Source organism: Malaya genurostris, chromosome 2 (genome assembly GCF_030247185.1).
Source record: "Malaya genurostris strain Urasoe2022 chromosome 2, Malgen_1.1, whole genome shotgun sequence".
NCBI lineage: Eukaryota > Metazoa > Arthropoda > Insecta > Diptera > Culicidae > Malaya > Malaya genurostris.
In genome coordinates, this window is record NC_080571.1 from 93555714 (window position 1) to 93577208 (window position 21495).

Consider the following 21495-nt stretch of genomic DNA (forward strand, 5'->3'; position numbering starts at 1 on the left):
ATCTATTAGATGATTGATAAAACACTTCTCATAATATCTAGCGTTAGTAAGTATATAAAGTTCTAAGCATTTATAACTAGGAGTGAGAATTGTTTTGACGAGTGTCTTCGACATAGTTTGTGGACTACTTAGGAATATACAAATTAAACATATAATTTCTTGGTGCCTCCTCCAAGCCACTAAAGTATTATTAAGAATTAGCTCTAGGTTCTGAAATCTGAGACATTCAATGTTCGATGTTCGAACTTCGTAAACAATGAATTTTTTCATACTGTTGCAAATAAAGTTATGGGTATTTTCAGAACGGGTTTGGCGAGTACATTATTTTCGCCATCCAGGTCCCCGATTTCTGGATGCACTGAAAATAATGGTCTAAAATTAATGAGCTTCGCGACGTCGTATGACTACAAATATCGAATATCGATCAGCGAGATGAGAATGCCAAAGCCACTATTCAGATTGACCTGCTTCAGACAAACGTGGTACCGATGATCGCCAATTTATCTAATGCCTCCCAGACTGTGGTTTGACACCAATATTCTCGTGGTTAAAAAGAAAGAGCATTATTTGCGTAAAAGTTGAAAAAATGTTGAAAAAAACAATCGTTTCTTCGCGGTAATGGTTGCGGTCAACTGCAGGATTTCGGCAGGATGTCAAAGCATTTTTGTAAAAGGCAACAAAGGATTGAAGGAATAATTCTTCCATTGAAACTTAACTTTGTATTTTTGTGCTGCCATTTGAAATTTGTTCAATTTCAATGGATTCACTAAGTTGTTGATTCTAATATTTTCATTTTTTTGAGTTTCACAAAACTTTTGCCTTTAAACAGCAAAATGATACCACAATGTGAAATTAATTGAAAATTTGATGAGTGGATATCATATTAGGATTTCAATCTGATGTTGCTATCATAATCAAATATCAATTTGTTCTAATTTTGATGTTAGACTTTACTCGGGTAGTCTATACGGTTACTGTTCCAAAGCCCTATAACTAAATGATGAAAAAAATCAACATTTTTGCGAATTTTTTCTTGAATTATCGTTCAACAAAATAAATTCAAATGTTTTGCATGATAAAAAGCATCATTCGAACTACATTTTGTAATTTTTTCGTGGAAAAATATTGAGAAATAAGTCGGTGAAGAGGTATTCTTGCGAACGCTTCTTAAACATCATGATTTGCGGTGTCTACTGTATCTCAGCGCAGACTAATCAGAAGTGAAAAAATGAACGCAGCGTAATTAGAGTAGAAGTTTTTCTAGACCCCAACGTTTCTGTTTGATTTTTTTTAAATTTTTTCAATTTTTGGTGGTTGTTCAAAGTGAAAACTACGATTTTTTCAAGGAAAAATTCACCATTTTGTAGCTGTTAAACCTCCTCAAAGTACAAACAACGAAAATGAAAACGTTGGGTCTGGTTTTTTATATGTAGAAAGTGTGGGCTAAATTGAAAAAAATGGTGCAGTAGTTTTTGAATGACGATGGACACGGACTTTCAAAACCTGCTTTCGAGGAAAACCCGTTTAAAGGTTTTTGTCTATAAAATCAATGGAAACAATTTATTACTCCAGGGAGCCCGTAGGGTCCAACATTTTCAAAAAATCATATTATTTCTTTTATAATTTATTATAACGAAACATTTCAAGAATCTTTTATCAAGTTTTGAAGTCAATCGAATTAGAAATCTTGGGCCTCTGCGCCGAGCTCTTGCTTCTTCGTAGAATGAGATAGCCATAGATAAAGGTCAATAAATTCCAGAGCTGCGTTCCAATAGGCTTGAAAATTTCACAGAAAATTCTTCAAATGTTTTACTATTAGAAAAATAGCGCCGCTAGAGCAGCAATAGGAGTTCAAGCCAATTGTATGCAGATGACAATCGTGCCACCGGGGTGATGTTTTTATTGCAGTCCTGATAACTCAAGTCTCTTCACACTGAGAACAGTCAATTATTGAAATGATGTTGGAAAGTCAATTCACCGGTGTGCAGGAGTATCCTGAAGAGGCACCACAATTCTTCCACTGAAACTTTCGACAGCGTTGGAATGAAAGAACACACGCTCCACGACTCCGGCGAGTGTGTGTTTTACCGAGGAGGATTTACGTCCATGGATGTTCCGACCGAGTGCACGCTTTGAGTAAGCTGAAAAAAAGTGGAAAGCTTCAACTTTATCCACCTTCGTGTGATAAACGATGCCGTGGGTGGCGAACACATGAAAAGAGAATCGTTCAACAATACTTTTCTTGTTGTACTACACAATATCAAAGTGAGTGAGAAAACAAAATCCCGTTTTCCACGAAGATCCATTCGTTCCCGCAAATCCCTCCGCTTACCATTCCGGCAAACAGAACCGGCGAACAAGCATTCATCATATTATTTTTTGCAAGAGAACAGTTTGTTGGACCGAATGCTAAGCGCTTCAACAATAACGTGTTTGGTAACAGAGTTTCTACAATTGTAACCGGAAAATTCTCTCGTTTCGTCGCGAAAAATAACTCTATCTGTTACTTAACCGTGATCCACTCAGTAGGTTTCATATTTCCTGTTGGATTATTTTATTCAAAAATAATGTCTGAAACAGCACAGATTTCGTGACGAAATTTTACTTCCGGAAGATGCGGTAATCTTCCGCGCAAATTATAGCCAGATTGTCATCGCAAACGAAAACATAAAAGGAACACACTTTTCGATTAAAGAAATTACCCGATAGCTATCGCTATGACCAACCTTCCGGGAAATCCGATCCGATCCCTCTGAAAAAAGGCCGTTCGTCTCCTTGGTTACCGTCACGCTACGGGGTGTACTTCCGAACGAAATAATGAAAGTCAAATCAAACCTGCCGGCGGATTGTCGTCGCCTTTGGTAATTTTTTTTTCGCACCTGTAAGTCTTTGATGCTCCTCCGTCGGGAAGCTTCAAATGAATATTTCAAACATTTAATTTAAATATGATTACAACATATCTTTCCTGCCAGCGTGCGCGAACATAAGCCACCCAGACGGAGACGGTCGGTGTTTTGGGGAAAAGCAGACGACAACTGTTCGTCGTTCGAAAGCAGTGAGCTTCTTCGTCTGTTACCTCTGATTGCTCTCTTACGGAGATCCTGGAGGAAGAGAAAGAACCTACCCAGCTGCGTTCGAGAATGGTACTTTGCACGGTGCACGGCAGGCAAAATGAGCTTCGTGACACGTCGAAAACAACGAAATACAGTTCCTTTTGGCTCCTGGTAGGATCCGTCCCGGCAGAAACAGGCAGCTGACGGGTAGGGACTTAGGGGCTGTCCATAAAAGACGTCACGCCGCAAGGGGGAGGGGGGTGTTTTATAAAACGTGACCTCTTGTGACAGGGGGGAGGGGGGGAGGTTTTTGGAATGTGACGTCAAATATTTTCAATTAGCGCATTTTTGAAATACCTAATTATATTACTGCTTTGCCCAATTTCCTGAATAAATCTCTACAATAAACGTTTACATTCTATAGGAAAACGTGTATTTGTTGATGTAAAAGCTTCTTCTTGTAAATTCAGAAATGAGTGATGCATGAAATCTTTTCTGTTGTGATCAGCAAAAGTGCACGGAGGAGCGAGTAAATTAGCGAAATTAATAAATTTTGCCTAATATGCGTGAAAAAGAAAAAGATGCCTTCAAACGGTTCAGCTTAAGTTATGCACTGAAATTTTTTTCAGCGATTTGATTTTCTAGCATTGATAATAGTATATCATAAGAATTTCTCTTATCTGATTCTGTTGCAGTTTATTCAATTGTACTCCATTTGATAAAGGGCGGGAGATCAACGATTTCAGACGTAGATCATGTCATGTCTTATCTTGATCATATGTGATTTTCCTCCACCAACATCAAAGCTTATCGAATCATCCAATTATTGAACTTACATAAATCAAGAATCATTTTAGCTCAAAATCACTACCCATTGTGTGACGGAAGATCAGTACCGATATTGATCGATGTGATTTAAATTTCACTGACCAACTGATAATGAAAAGATTCTCCGTCAGTGATCTCGTTTTGATGAGGTTTTGGTCTTTATTTTCTCAGCCCTGTATGCTACACTAAGGAAATATTATTCTTTACCTAAAACAATAATATATCTGTGTACCCCTAGGAGGAATAAAACAGATGATTTTAATGTTTCATCAATTCCAACCAAATATTTTTGTTAATTTATATAATTGTTATTAATAAAATAATTCCGATGATTTTGTAGTTTAAGGGATATTTTTTAATCTAATGACAGCATGTAATAAATCGTTTTTTTCCCTCATATTTGTATGGTTTGTCATACATATTGAGAATGTATTGAGATGAATTTTATTTATTTTGAATTCGTGACATGTGACATTGGAGGGGTGGGGGGTCTTAACTTCTGTGACAATTTGTGACAAAGGGGGGATGGGGAGTTAAAAATCGTCAAAAAAAGCGTGACGTCTTTTATGGACAGCCCCTTAGCAGTGTAAGTGTAAGAAAAAAAATGTATTTTTTATACTCTAGCTAACTGATGGAGAAAATTGAAACTTCAAACGGTGGTAATGTGAGTTCAAGAGGCTTCACTCGCGGAAAGTAATCGCGAGTACGCCGATCTTTTCTGCGTTGATTTTGTTGGGCATTTGGTTGGGTTTGGTTTTGTGAGGAGGATATTTGACTGCCGTTCACAAAGGGGATCACTGATAGTATCAAATTTCATCCTTAGGAATTATTCAAGACGTTTGTTTTTGTGTTCATGAACTGCATGTTGGGTGTTTTTTTCTGAAAAAAACTAACTTTTCCTTGCCAATGAGATGAGTAGCATTCCGGCGTTATTCTAGCAAATCACGCCAGCGCCAAATCACCCTGTAAACTCCGTAGATTTTCTCTTCAAATAAAATTTATATTAGAAACATGCAAAACTGATTTTTTTTTCGGTTTGACATGTCCGTTTCTATACCAGAAATATCAGCAAAATGGTACACGGATAAAAATCTACTACCGATACCATGATTTTTGAATCATGAACCATGTCTTCTCAAGAAAGTTTCCTAAGCAAAACGATTGATAACATGAAAATTCTCATGGAAGATTTGTTATTGTTCATGATCTTTTTGCTTATGACTTATTATTCATGATGGACATTATTCATGATTTAATGATTTTTAATCATAGTACCGACAATGGATTTGTCTCCGTGTAAGCTTCTTATAGTAAAATTAAATGTTTTCCTTAACCAATCTTAACCAGTATCTGTTTACCAATTACTGTTCGCCTTTAGTCATCAACATTATAGTACAGATTCTACGACATTCTAGCTTTTTTAAGATTTCAATATCAGTTCAAATATAATCGGAACTTTGAATGCTTCAATATAAGGTAGAAATTCAAATGTGTATGATAAGCTATTAGAAAGAAACGCGTCGTGTATAAACTACCAGAACCTTGCACCATGCGTTTCCTTCTTAAAGATTTTCAACGGGAACACATGACAGATGGTTATTTTTTTTTTTTAAATAACATCGATTATAGCGGGCGTCCACATTTCTGAAAAGTACGAAACCGAAACACTTTAACGCGTGAATTTTTTTTTAGCTTTAATTATAGAGGTTTTAACTTTAACGTCATTCGCCTCTTCGGGCATCGACTAACCAATCACGCTATACCCGGCATCGACTAAGCTGTAGTTTCAACATTCCAACTAAATAAAAATCAATAGTAATGTTGCTATTAAAGGTTTGAAATTTCGGGAAAATTTTCTCCAGTCCAAGCACTTTAAAATGTGGTACAACAATATAAATTTTCTTTGGGATCAGATGACACTTGTTTACTCTCTATAGCCGTTGCTTGATATTACTTCCTGTACAACTTAGAGGAACATACTTAGCGTCTATAGGAGTAGGATTCTGAAAAAAAATCAATCGCAGCTTACGGGATCATAAAATCTTTTATTCGAGTCTAAGGCGAGGTTTGACTGAGAGATTGAAGTTTGTTCCGTTTTGGAAGTTTTGACCACTATTTCTTGTACTTCCGGAACCGGAAACTAGGAGCTGGTATAGCCGAAGTAGATTTTGTTACTAAGCACTGTTATTAATACACTTTACCCTATAGTTCCGGAACCGGAAGTCTGATCCGGATAAAATTCAATACTGTTCTATAGGACCATAAGCCCTTTCATATGAACTAATGTTTGTTGAAATTGGTTCAGGCCTCTTTGAGGAAATCACAAACATTTTGCGAACTCGACGAACTGATTCCAATGGTATATGACATTCAGCCCTCCGGGCTTCCGTCGGAAAAATGAGAGAAACTTTTTATGCTTCTTGGGAATAAGAAAATTAGCCGGAAAAATACATATTACTCATAATCAGAGATGCCAGGTTCACAGATTTTCAATTTTATGCACAGATTTTGAAAATGACGCAGATTATCAAATATTTCTGAAATCGATCACAGATTGGTAATGAGTCCTACAAAATCTTCAATTTGCTAGGGAAAATTTTTATAAAATGCATATCCAACAGAGCAGTTGAAAGTACCTTTGCTATAAAAAATGATTTCGATCATCTATTATGTAATGGGAAACGTGCACATATTTCGCACAAATAGTTTTTTGGATTGATCACAGATTTTTGACAAAATGACCTGGCATCCTCGCTAACCAACCAACTTAACAGCTATAGGCCTGGGGTGTCCTTTGCTGTATCAAGCATACGTCTTCACATAACTCGGTCTGCTCGTCGCCAGCCACTCAAGGCACGGATGCTTCTGAGATCGCCCTCCACTTGATCGATCCACCTTGCTCGCTGCACTCCTCTTCTTCTTGTACCAGTCGGATTAGATTCAAGAACCATTTTCACTGGGCTGTCGTCCGACATCCTTATGACATGCCCAGCCCATCGTAGACGTCCGATTTTAGCTGTCCGTACGATAAGTGGTTCTCCTAGCAGCTGTTGCAATTCGTGATTCATACGCCGTCTCCACGTTCCGTCTTCCATCTGCACTCCGCCATAGATGGTCCTCAGTACCTTTCTTTCGAAAACACTGAAGGCGCGTTGGTCCTCTGCCAACATAGAGAACAACCGGTCTAATGAGCGTTTTGTAGATGGTCAATTTCGTGCGGTGGCGTACTTTCCTCGATCGGAGCGTTTTTCTGAGTCCAAAGTACGCACGATTCCCTGCCAAAATACGTCTATGAATTTCTCTGCTGGTGTCATTATCGGCGGTCACCAGTGAGCCCAAATACACGAACTCGTCAACCACCTCGATATCGTCACCGTCTATTAATATTCGTGATGGGAGGCATAGTGTTTCTTCTCTAGTGCCTCTTCCTCTTATGTATTTTGTTTTCGACGCATTTATGGCCAGTCCGATACGCCTAGATTCAGCTTTCAGTCCGATGTAGGTTTCCGTCATCTTCTCAAGGCTACGTGTCACAATATCAATATCGTCAGCGAAGCCGAAAAGTTGTACGGACTTTCGGAAGATCGTGCCACTCGTGTCGATCCTCGCTCTTCGAATCACACCTTCCAGAGCAATATTGAACAAGATACAAGAAAGTCCATCACCTTGACGTAATCCTCTCCGAGATTCGAAGGGACTCGAGAGCGTCGATCGATTGTGTCGTATGCCGCTTTGAAGTCAATGAATAGGTGATGCGTGGGTACGTTGTATTCACGACACTTCTGGAGTACTTGTCTCATCGCGAAAATGAGATCCGTAGTGGCGCGGGCTCCAGTAAATCCCGCTTGGTACGGCCCTACGAATTCCTTAGCTATTGGTGAGAGACGACGGCAAAGGATTTGGGAGAGTATCTTGTAGGCGGCGTTGAGCAATGTGATTGCGCGGTAATTGCAACAGTCTAGCTTATCGCCCTTTTGTAGACGGGACATACCACCCCATCCATCCATTCCTGCGGTAAAATCTCCTCCTCCCAAATCCTAGAAATCATCCAGTGCAACGCTCTAGCCAGTGCCTCTCCTCCATGTTTAAGAAACGACCCTTGATCTTCAATGCGCATATCCTATCACTGATTGGCTGCCACCCAATCACGCGCTGGCGCATCTTTCCCAACACTACAAATCCCGTTCCTAGAACGTTGGTTGTGCCACAGGTCTGGTAGAAGGTAGCCGCTCGATACCCACTTTTCCACACCTTCTGTTCCGTCCAACAAAGTTCCTACAGTGCTACGACATCGAAGCCGCGGATTTGAAGCTCATCATGCAGCATTCGGTCGTAACCTGGGAAGCCAAGCGATTTGCAGTTCCATGTGCCAAGTTTCCGTTAGTCCTTAGTTTGTTGCGTAGGTCTTTGCCGATTGCCTGTCTCGCCGGAGGGCCATCGTGTCAGCACTGTGTGGATTCCCACACTGACACAAGGACGGTAATCAGCCGCTCCTAACATGGAGAACAGACTATGTTTCGAGCCGCCCCAACATGGGGAACAGCTGCTCGGGTAAGCTCGCTCTCTGTAAAGAGACGGCAAGCCCCCCTTCCCTGTCAGCATACGACTAAGGTCCCACCGGGGTTGGTTACCCGATCTTTCCTATGGTTACTCGTACCCCAGCCGGCACCGCGGGGAGGTAGGGATAGGAGTTACTGGACAAGACGCTAAGAACCACATTGGGGCCTGAATTGCGCATTGTCCAGTCGTTTACCAACCTCGCTCCACGCTCATAACATCATAAATATTATTGTGAAATTCGCAAAAATAACTGTTTATTGTATAGAAATAGGAAAGTTTGTTCGCACTGAATCTAACAAAATCTACAATTCCACAACAAAATAAGGAATTCCGTATTACACTGTAAGACTTTTCCTTTCAACCTATAATATTGTTATAACCGATTTGGCTATCTCGAAGAAAAGTGAGTGAGATCCTTTTTGCAGTTTTTGATCACTATTTCCAATTCTTCCGAAACCGGATTCAGATGACCGCAATAGGCAAAGTTGGTTCGTTTGTCAGCAACAAATATGACCTACAAATTGGAACAATTCTGAACCTAGTTAAACCTAGACTTACTATCTATTTCTCAATTTCAATTAAACTAATTAAATAGGATTATTATTATTATTGTTATAATTGACATAACTACACCACCGGCACGGTATTACTGCACTTCCGTTTGTGGAAATTGCATTAACATCGCTTAACTTGAAATTTCGATGCATGTTTATATTTTAAAATAAATTTCAATTTATTGACATTCTTTTATTCTTTCGTCGTACTTATCATAAAATAGCTAAGATTTCTACCAACCGCAGCACCGTTTTTTTACCGAAATCACACATCAGTAGCAGACATCCGAAACCGTTTCATTTTCCTTGTAGCGTGTTTGAAACAGAAAAAAGCACGCATCGTTCGTGCTGTGTCTTGTTTTGATTTGTTTGTTTTTATTTTGTACATACTGTCATTCTATATGTCGGTTTAAAAATTTTGATACTCGTCGCCTTATAACTTGGCGAACCGAAAGTCGGGTCCGAATGAAGTATCATAGTAGCTTTTGAAACAATATGAGCTTTCATTCAAAACAAGATTTGTGAAAATCGGTTCAAGCGTGGCTGAGAAATCAAAATGAGTTTTAGTTTTGGAGCTTTTCTTCACAATTTTCTGTGCTTCCGGAACAGGAGAAGGGGGGAACAGTATTGCCGAATTAAGATTATATGCCCACAAACTAACAAGTTCGGCAAATTAGAAGAATTTATCAGACAGTTTTATGGGATTTGTACTTGTTTTTGACCATCGTTCGTGGTAATACTCATGAAATTCGGCTAGAAAATGGTAGAAATTTACAGGAAACTGTAAGACTTTTCATTCGAATCGTAGTGTGATAATCGATTAAGTCGTTTCCGAGAAAATTTCCGAGTGCAAATAAATTCCCTTCTAAGGGTTCCACGGTAAGTATCTAAAAATTTCCCAGTTTGGTTTGTTGCACGTAAAGCATCAAAATTTCCTGATCGCCGAACTGCACATGGTGTGAATTAAAGTAATACTGACGCTAACGATGAGAAAGGGCTCTACTTAAAATTGGCACCACAATCCCTTTAAAATTCGAATTAAATGGTGCATTCCACGCAAAATCAGCCACCCAAATTTTTTTTTCATCTAACTATCTTTTTTCGGTAAAGAACTCGAAAATATTCGACACGTATTTTTGTATTTCGATATGGTACTTGGAATTTTCGAGATATGATTTTTTAAATTTCGCGATTACATAAAAGAGCCTTTTTTCAACAGCCTATACTGTAAAATCTAATAGAGATACGAGAATTCGTCCAATACATGAAATATGCGTCTTTTTCTTACCTTTCAAATAAGCGATGCTATGAAACAACCTTAAAAGTAAATTAAATGGAAAAAGTTAAAAATTTATAAACAATTAAAATAATCAAACTTGGGCCTATTTTCTTCTTTTTTTTAGTTGAAAAATGAAGCCTTAGGGGTTTAACTCAATCTTGGCAAAGTTTCAGAGTGGAAAGATCAATAAGACACATGTTAGCAAAATTTTTCAATCACGACCCGCACGCGCGGAGCGTACCGCTGCGCAACTCGCTTGAATATGGGCTTAACTTGTCGACACATGTCGAGCCACTGATCGAATCCTAACTTTGACAGTTTATTTTTAGCAACGTTTTAGTTAAAATCGCGATGTAAAAATAAATTCAAAAATTGTTGGCAAAACTGTTGACATTTTTATTCTTTCGAATTCAGTTGCCTCTTTTGCATGAAATTTTAGTTTCAATTCGGTAAGATAACCGAAAGACAAACATGGTTCATTCTAAAAAGGCAATCGATATTTTAAAATTTGAGAAATGCAATGTTACAATGTAAGCAAATGCAAGAATTACTTCTGTATAGTCGCTGAATATAGACACATTGTCATCATTGTCATCAGTCTCAGAGAATTCTTAATCTGCAATCACTATTGCATCAGCAGAATTTTCACTCACAGCTGAATAGTGAAAATTACATCATTTCGCAACTTGTCCAAAACCGTATGTCATCACTATTTTAATACTCGCGTAAATCCTTTGCCTTTTACTCACTTTCTGCCTACACGGTGCAAACAAAACATCATTTGCTTTCAAAAAAAATCAAGAAGGGAAAAAACCCAACGCAACGAATGTTTTTTATTTTTGCTAACATGAGTCTTAAAGTTCAACGGATTGCAGAAACGGTTTTTAATTTTTGGATTCATTTTTACACCGCGATCCTAACTGTAACGTTGCTAACAATAAACTGTCCAAGTTAGGGTTGGATCAGTGGCGTGACATGTGTCGGCAAGTTAAGCCCGTATTCAAGCGAGTTGCGCAGCGGTACGTTCCGCGCGTGTGGGTCGTGATTGAAAAATTCACTACTCCGAAAATATTGATCTTTCCACTCTGAAACTTTGCCAAGATTGAGTTAAGCCTGAAAAGGCTTCTTTTTTCAACTAAAAAAAGAAAAAAAATAGGCCTAAGTTTAAAGTTTTTTTTATTTGTTTATTATTTTTTTAACTTTTTTCATTAAAAAATCTAAAAAGGCTGTTTTATGGAATCGCTTACTTGAAAGCTAAGGAAAAGACGCATATTTCATATCTTGGACGAATTTTTGTATTATTATTAGATTTTACGGTATAGGCTGTTGAAAAGTGTTGGTTCTTTTTTTGTGAACGCGAAATTTCAAAAAATCATATCTCGAAAATTCCCCGTACCATATTGAAATACAAAAATACGTGTCGAATATCTTCGAATTCTTTACCAAAAAAATAGATAAAAAAAATTTGGGTGACTGATTTTTCGTGGAATGCCCCATATATATGTATTATCTAATAAGGCGTATCAGCAAAAATACAACATAAAAATTTTCAACAGTAAATGTACTTATGTCAATAAGAAAAATCGATCTGTAGGATCGATGTGATGGACCTTAAAAGGACCCAAACGATGAGATTTTTGAATCTCTAGTGTAACTAACCCTGACGGATTCGTGTTCCTGTCGTGTTTTCTCGTAGCATTCAAGAAATTTATTTGTTCTATATAAAACGGCAATGGACGACTAAGTCCAATTCAGTTTGTCCATACTTTTTGCCACCTCACAGCGTTCAAGAACGATTAAGTTGTCTCGTTTTGATGCCACCCACAACGAGACGTGTGATTGATGATTGGCATATAATTTTTGTCGTGAATACGACTTACTTTACTATGGGGCGCCTTTTCAAAATTTACCCTCTGGGAGAGTGATAAGTTTTTGATCGTAAATATCTCTTGTTAAAACTAACACAACAACATAATTTTTCCTCCATGGTATCAAAAATATAATCAGGAACTTGTGATTAAATTTTCAACAGTGTAAAATAACCATAAATAAGTCAAAATTTATGTTTTCTCAAACTTTTGGAAACAACGAGGAAAACTTATCACGTTTGCTTGACTTTTTCGCACCAGGATGACGGTTTTGAGGCAGTCAGGCACATATCAGTTCCGATTTTCTACTGGCCGAGTGTAATAGTTAAATCTTGACCGCGAATTGTTCGTATTTTCTAGTACGTTAGACGGAACTGGAGGTTCTTCCACCAACATCAGTAATAAAAACCTCAATTGCTCAGGTGGAATCAATGTAGCTCTTCTTCGCATTCGGACGTCGTGGCTAGCAGTAAACCAGCAGTAGCAGAGAACTGAGTTTTTAGTTAAATTCAAGAACTAATCTCAGAAACTAGATTCTGGTCCACCTGAATTTTGAAGTTGATTTTAAGTTCCGAATTTTGTTTCATACCTCTATTTAAAAATTTAGTTCCAGATTACAGGATCAAAATTTAAAACTATGACTCTAGAACTGACTCCTATTTCTGGATTCTGAAAATGGTTTCAAATTTAGTTCCTTATTCAGGGACTCGAATCCAGAGATATGATTTAGGATTTTTCAGAATTCATTAACAAAATTCAGGATATGAATTTTAGATCTGGATTCTGAAACTAAATATTAGGTCTGAACACCGAACCTTGATTTAAAAACGTGCCTAATCCACCTAGCAGTGAGATGATACCTTTTTTTTATAAATCCGCATGTGTTTTTGCATGAATATTCTTCGGTGTTTCAGTTTTCATGACATTATTCTAATGCCCGTCGTTTTAAGTGTCAATTTGAGATGTTAATCACTCATTACTCTGTAATGTTGAAACTGCAAATCGGATCGAATTTGAATCTAAAAGTGTAACAATCGATTAAACATTCCATGATATGTCGAAGTAATTTCCACTTTAGAGTTTATGGTAATTCAAGGTACTTCCAGAGCCGGTATTCAGGAACCAGCTTAACCCAAACCGATTCGTATGGCCATATGACGAATAAATTGCAATATTTTTGAGTTCAACTTTAAAGCATTTGGGGATTGTCATCTTCTATATCGGTTTGAATTTTAAAAATTCATCATCCTATAATTCCTATAATTTATGTGAAATAGACATTTTTATACTAATCACCCTGTATCTCCGAAACCGGAAGTTGGATCTGACTCTAAAAAACAAAATGTTTTATAGAATCTTAAAACTTTTCAGTTGAATCTTAGATCGCTCCAGCCATCTATGAGCAAAGAGAGTTACACAGTTTTAATTTCGTTTCACATATCATCCTGTAGTTCCGGAACCAGAGGTCGGAACCAAACATAATTCAGGAACCTTGTTTGTGAATATACGACTTTTCATATGAATCTGAGTTTGTTGAAAACGGTTGAGTCATCTCCGAAAAAAATTGAGTGAAATTATTTGTCACACACGCATTTGCTGATCTCGACGAGCTGATTCGAATGGTATGTGGAAGTTACGTTCTACCAGCATTTATTGCTGTAAGTAGTTTAAATCAATATAATTATGGAATTGCTTTCAACTCAAAAATTCTGCCATCTTCTGGTTTACATATGGCACATTCGAAAGATTATGTTGCCAAAAACGAACCGTGCCAAAATCGGTCCGAGGCAAAATATCATTCTGTACAGAGTCTTTTGGGTACTTAGAAACAAATGTATGTAACAGTATAAAAATCGTGTTTTATGTTGCTCCCAAGCATTTCTTTGCCAGATAGCGCTCAAAACTTCTACTGCTGGAACAGGGGAAAAAGTCGCTTACACAAAAATTTCGATATCTCCGTTAAAAATGGACGGATTTTAACAATCTTAGGCTTGTTGGATAGGTATTACCGTGCGGAATCTAAGTCTGAAAATTTATTTTGTTTTCAAGGTCAATTGTGACAGATACTGTCAAAAAACTGAAAATTTTGACATTAAACTTCGTATAACTCAAAAAGTAAACATCCGATCTCAAAACCATTCAATAGCGTTCAGGGTGAAGGGGAGACCTTTCATTTGCAACTAGTTTGATTAAAATCGATCCAGCCATCTCTGAAATCTCGACCTCTTAAACAACACACACACACACACACACACACACACACACACACACACACACACACACACACACACACACACACACACACACACGCACGGACATTTGCTCAGTTCGTCGAGCTGAATCGATTGGTATATGACATTCGGCCCTCCGGGCCTCGGAAATTTTTTCTAAAGTTTGAGCGAATTCTATACCTATTTTTTAAAACTGAATTGAAAACCAGAGTTAAATTCCTGAATTTAGTTTCAGAATTTAATTCATCAATTCAGTTTCAGCATTCATTTCCAGAATTCAGAACCTACATGTTGGAACTAAATTGTGAACATGATTTCTGGAACTAGATGCTGGAACTAAATTCAGTTCCTATATCAAGACTTGGAATTCAAGTTCAGAATGTAGTTCTATAACGAAATTTGGAAAATTCTAAAAGTAACTTCAGTTCCTTACATCTAACTTAGAACTAAATTTATGACCTGAGTTTTTGATCTAGATTCCGAAAATTTGCAGCTGAATTCGGAGCGTACCCCAGATTTATATATTAGTTCTTTAAATTATAACAGTTATAACCATTTATCTAATTAAGCAAAGTGGTTTTTTGTTCCGTGTTATTTAAGGGTATAGTAGAATATGTTTGCCGTCAATCAGTCGTACTGTAGTATAGATGCATCGTTAAAATTCTGGAAGCGAAGCAATGAAAGTTGAAAAATATACACAATCTAATACGAATGGTTATCTTTATCCAGAAGTGAGAAAGAAACATGTCAGTTTTATTCGTATTCACGTCCTCCAGTTACAGATATAACTAAGATAACATTACCCACCCGCCTTTTTTTTATACATTCATTTGTTACCAGTATAAAGTTTGTTTTATTAAACACTTTAATAATGTTGAAGTCATTGTGCCGCTGTTGTTAAAAAGTCTTCAAAAGGTGAGATACCTAAGGGTTCACAAGTTCCTATTTCGTGCTTTCCCGTGTGTCTATGATGAAATTCGGTTGATAGAACGGCGTCGACTGGATGCTATCGCCTTTTACGTTAGTAGCAAAATGAGAGGATGATGTAACTCCTATGAATTGCAAAAAATCTTTCAAATCCTTCAAATAGATCAACCATTGACGTCCTATAGCTGATTTGAATTTAAATGTACCGCAATGTGGTTTTAGTTTGACGTTAAATGATCCAGTCTATTTTCAACTGGTTATCTATGTTCCACACGGAAAGACCAAAATCAGCATTTTGGTGAAAAAATTAATTGATTTTCTGATTTTAGTTAGTTATTTTTTGAGACAAATAAAAAAATCTTACTTTTGCTAATTTAGATTTTTAATTCTCATTCCCTTAATAATAATAAAATATTTGTTGAAATGGCTATTTTTTCAGTTGAATTCACCAATTAAACGTGCTGTCATTTCTTAGCTAAGGCACATTTCATTTCCATTCAACTAATTTTTTAGTTGAGTTAGTGGAATAAAACGTTGTTTTCAACCAACATAAATGGTTGAATCGGCTTCTGCAATTCGCAGCTATATGACGCACTGTCACCGAAAAAACGTTAACACCGTAATGACTACTAGCCACTAGATGGCTTTTCTATATTGGCAGGTATAAATACGACGTTGTATTGGAGAAAAAGACATAAACGAAACATAAACTTATTGTTAAATTTTTTTCTTCTAAATCGCTGTTTTCTTCATTCGACTTCGCAAAATCGACTCTCTCACTGAAACCTTTGAGCACTCGGAAAACAAGAACCGAATACAAGTAGTACACCAGACAGCGTAGCCCGGAAGGTGCAAACATTCGAAACTCATTTCACTGTGCCACGTAAAAACATTATTACGCACAATCGCATCAAATGTGCACCAATTCTGAATAAATACACTTTCCACTAAGAACTTACGGCATTTTTACATATCGGTTAAGAAATTTAAATATGGATCTATCGTAACACATGCGAAAAACATCTAAACAATTTGCAAGCAGTTTCAACCAGACTATCCTTTTAGGCTTTTTGATGGATTGTTTTGCTTTGACACTTCTCGTGAGTTTTTGGCTAATAAACTTGTTAATAAAACCAATTTCATTTTTGTTTTCTTTGTGCTGTCCTTCAGAAATGATAATGATAGAAAAATAGACACAAATTTCCTGATTTTTGTCACGAAATTAGTTGTCAATGAGAATTTCGTGTTGGATTGAAATATTGCTGGTTTGTGTCCAGGATATTCACCAACTAAACACATTCTCTAAAAATAAGAGTTTTTTCAGCAAAGTAAATTCTCAATTTTAACTAATTTTATAGTTATTTTGGAAATTTTGTTGTTAAAATCAACTAATTCAAAAACAGAAATACGAATTAGGCGCAGAGCTAATTTCGGTCGTTCCGTGCAAGAGTGCAATTGACTGGTTTCGAAAACTGAATACGCGGATACGATTGAAATAGGACGTTGGATGCTAACTGTATTATTTTTAAGATAGGAAAATGGTAATTATTGATTCAAAACTAAAGGACATAAACTAAATACGCTTCACTTTCCATTTCCATTTGTAAGCGATCAACAGTCTTTATGTAATATTTGAATCCATTTGATGCAAACATTTCATTGAGGTGGGGCTGGTCGATGGAACGGCGATCATTTGCTCTGTATTTCTGGGTTCTGCTGGAGTAAAGTTTTTTGTATGTTTAACCAATACACATCGAAACATCTTTTTTCTGTATACCACTACCAGACAGTGGGGCTTGGGATAGGCCAAACACATACACACACACACATTAACTCGCAAACCGCGTTCTCTCGGTTTTAAAGAAAAAATTCGTGCAGAAGACGCAACTATAAAGCTAATGCTCTAAGAGTGAGTCTTCGATGATTCACCAAACCAATTTAGGTTAACAGTGTTCCTAAATAATTGAGAAATTTTGCTGATGAACACGAGAAAGACTCCGTAATCCAGATAAGTCACTTTTTCATGTTTCTCCCAATTTAAATGCAAATTCAATATTCGATTGCAAAATTGCCACTCACGGAAAGAAGGCAGAAGGACAATCCTCAATTAGCTCGCAAAATGAGTGTCAGACATTATGGCCCGATTTAATTTGACTCACAAAGTGGACTATCGTTGACGGACAGCGTAATGAATCGAGAAGGAAGCACCGTTTTTTCATAGACTGCACACTACACAAGTCGATTTCCAGCATTTCAAACAAATTTCAAGTGAAGGAAACAGGGAAAAAGCCAAAAAACCACTCACCTCGCACCAACGTCAAAATACCCAGCGGCATCACCGATAGAGCCACCATCAGATCGGTGATGGCCAGCGACATCAGGAAATAGTTGGTCACATTCTGCAGCCGGCGTTCCCACACAATGGCCAAACAGACCAGGATGTTACCGGCGGCGGTGCCGAACACTAGCACAATGGCCAGCAGAGCCCAGTAGTTGTTGAGAGCCATCAGCTGTTCCGGTGCGTCATCCTCGGCATCGGTCCCGTCCGAACCGTCCCCGTCGGTCACGACCGTTTCGCCGACGATCGTTTCCACCACCGAACTGAGGTTCAATCGACGCGGGTAGTACCCGTAGCCGGTTCGATTGTCGCTTGCGGCCTGGTTGGCAAATTTGAAGTAATTGATTGGCTTCGTCGCTGACCACAGCCACATTTCCACCGGGTCGCTGTACAGCCGCTTGCTTAACATACTGGTGCGCATTTCACTGTCCGCTAACGTCGCCGTCGCCGTGTCCTGTCTATCCTAACGATAATCACTTGTTGATGAGCTTCCTCCGACCGAATAAAGTTTCCTAATTACTGTTATGCTATTGGCGATATCTGAAATAGAAGAAGAGAAAAAAAACATCAGAGAAAGCGAAGAAAACTTTATAAGAAGAAAAAGTCATTATAGCCAACTTGAGCTGATGGAATTACTAGACTGAAGTGCGCCTACCTCCTTACGGAAGGAGAAGGACAGTCTAATCGAAGGGACGGACGTTGAGTGTGTGTGTCAAGTGGTAGGCTATTTTGTGCTTGTATCAACCGATTGACAGCAAAGGGAACGTGAAATTCGAGACCGATCGATTGTTTACCTTCTGGCTGAGACCAGTAATTTATTGTTGATAATAACTATCACACTGACGAGTTTGGTGTGCATACGAGAATATCGTTTCCCATTCGGTGACAATGACATTGGCGTTGGGATGTGACATTGGTAATTAGTTCTTATTTATAGCGGGCCATCCCGACCCCTTTATTAAGTGATAGGACGACGGGCAATTATCGTCCACAGTATTACGTAAGTGGCATCTATCGGGGATTGATTATTTCAGGATATCTATCGACTGACTGATAAAAGAACAGCGATGCACGATATCGTTCCAACTGTCCGTTCTGACGTGCAGTTTGCTTTCCCCTTCCGGGTGAAAAACTTTTCCAAATATCAGTGTGAATGTTTAATGGAATTGGTTTTCTATTGTTGATGGATCGAAAAAGGTTAGAATTGATGGCAATGGAAAAAGAATACACTCCCGGATCGGCGTGTCAACTATGTAGTGAGTAATGGTATACTACACGAAGAAGTGCTTCCGTTTGATAAGATAGCAGAAGCAAAATTCCATATTTTATTTAGCACTTTCTATTCGTTTCAGGAACGTCAAAGTAATGGTCATACTTTTGAAACTCAAACAATTCAAATAACTTTGACTATGAGGGTGTTCCCAGGGTTTCGAATTCTTGCGAAAATAGGTCAACCAAGTCATATTTCAAAAGCGCACCATAAAGAATAAGTGAAATATCTACTGATATAATAATGTCTTCTTCATATAACTAAACTCATTAGTAGAGTCGTCATGATATTTTGCCGATTAATCAACTTTTCATCAACGAATTGTGATAAACTCGAAAACAATGTCTTCGTTTCGGCTCTAAGAAGAAATACCACAGAGAAAAATGTTCGACAATTGAGCAATCGAGTGCACTTATTTTCATCTTACCATTAAAGTCAATCTATCGAACAGAGACAGAAGATCTTACTCTAACTAATTGTCAACTGGAGATGGCCGGGAACAGTTTTGAGCCCATGGCGAAGATTTATTACGTTAATTTCTAAAACCAAGAGTTCATTCCGAATCACTAGTCTTATCTGTCATTATCCGACATCGATCTATACGAAACTTTTATCATTGTATTGTTTCAAATCCGTCTATTTTTGCTTTTCTCTATAGAAAGGTAAAAGAATTACTGAAAAACGTGTTTAATCCACCTAGCAGTGAGATGATACCTTTTTTTATCAATCCGCATGTGTTTTTTGCATGAATATTCTTCGGTGTTTCAGTTTTCATGACATTATTTTAATGACCGTCGTTTAAAGCGACAATTTGAGATTTTAATCACTCATTACTCTGTAATTTCGAAACTGCAAATCGGATCGAATTTGAATCTAGAAGTGTGAGAATCGATTAAACATGCCATGATATGTAAGTTCCACTTTAGAATTTACGGTAATTTAAGGTACTTCCAGAGCCGGTATTCAGGAAGCAGCATAACCCAAACCGATTCGCATGGCCATATGACGAATAAATTACAACAGTTTTGAGTCCAACTTTGAAGCTTTTCGGGATTGTCATCTTCTATATCGGTTTGAATTTTAAAAATTCATCATCGTGTAATTCGAGAACCGGAAGTCATAATTGGATAAAATTATTTAATTTTTGTATGTATGTATAAAATTAATTAATTTTGTATATAAGTTTGTTTTAATTTGAATTTTTGTTTCTGAAATTTGATTAGGCTTTTTTGAGCAAACGATTGAGCTTTGAGAAACGATTTTATACTGGAACCGGAATTCTAAAATCGGTATGGCCGAAGTCAGATAAATTCACCTGAGTAGCTGTATAGTTTACATTTGTTTCAAAATATTTGAAAATCAGTGGAGACATCTTTGGGAAATCGAAGGACGAATTAAATTTTTAGGTGCCTTCTGAATCGACAACTGAATACCACTAAAACTGAAAAAAGTTAATTATTTTTATCGTCTATCTAAATCTGCTAACCCGATAAACCTGATTAATTTATGTGGAATAGACATTTTTATACCAATCACCCTGTATCTCCGAAACCGGAAGTTGGATCTGACTGAAGAGCAAGATGTTCTATAGAATCTTGAAACTTTTCATTTGAATCTTAGATGATTCTTAGATTTCATCTGAATCTTAGATCGGTTCAGCCACCTACCATCTACGAGAAGAATGAGTTACACAATTTTGAATTCGTTTCACATATCATCCTGTAGTTCCGGAACCAAACATAATGCAGGAACTTTGTTTGGGAGCATACGACTTTTCGTATGGATCTGAATTTGTAGAAAAGAAATTTTCCGAGAAAATTGAGTGAAATTATTTGTCACACACGCATTTGCTAATCTCGACGAACTGATTCGAAAGGTATATGGATGTTATGTTCTTCCAGCATTTATTGCTGTAAGTAGTTTAAAACAATATAATTAAAGAAAAATCTGCCATCATCTGGTTTATATATGTCATATTCGAACGATTATGTTGCCAAAAACGAGCCGTGCTAAAATCGGTCCGAGGCTAAATGTCATGAAAAAGGATGCTGTACACAGTCTTTTTGGTTTTTAGAAACAATTGTATGTAACAGTATAAAAAATCGTGTTTTCCGTTGCTCCCAAACATTTCTTTGTCATACAGCGCTCAAAACTCCCACTGCTGGAATAGGGGGAAAAGTCACTAACAGAAAAATTTCGATATCTCCGTTAAAAATGGACGGATTTTAACAATCTATGGATTGTTGGATTGCTATTACCGTGTGGAATCTAAGTCTGAAAACACATTATGTTTTCAAGGTCAATTGTGACAGATACTGTCAAAAAACTGAAAATTTTGACATAAAACTTCGTATAACTCAAAAAGTAAACATCCCATCTCAAAACCATTCAATAGCGTTTTGGGTGACGGGGAGACCTTTCATTTGCGACTAGTTTGATCAAAATCGGTCCAGCCATCTCTGAGATCTCGACCTCTTAGTTGACAACACACATACACACACACGAACATTTGCTCAGTTCGTCGAGCTGAATCGATTGGTATATGTCATTCGGCCCTCCGGGCCTCGGAAAAATTTTCTAAAGTTTG

The 21495-nt window shown here is 37.5% G+C and overlaps 1 protein-coding gene across 5 annotated transcripts in view; it reads right to left on the reverse strand.

Annotated features, from left to right (window-relative positions):
- LOC131432486 (uncharacterized) overlaps window positions 1–21495 on the reverse strand; it is a 335082-nt gene that overhangs the window by 166922 nt on the left and 146665 nt on the right. For all 5 annotated transcript variants that reach the window (XM_058598792.1, XM_058598794.1, XM_058598791.1 and 2 more), the window contains one exon: window positions 17606–18178. In XM_058598792.1, the coding sequence (XP_058454775.1) occupies window positions 17606–18059 (454 nt within the window). In that variant the 5' untranslated portion in view covers window positions 18060–18178. The remainder of the gene's footprint in view (window positions 1–17605; window positions 18179–21495) is intronic.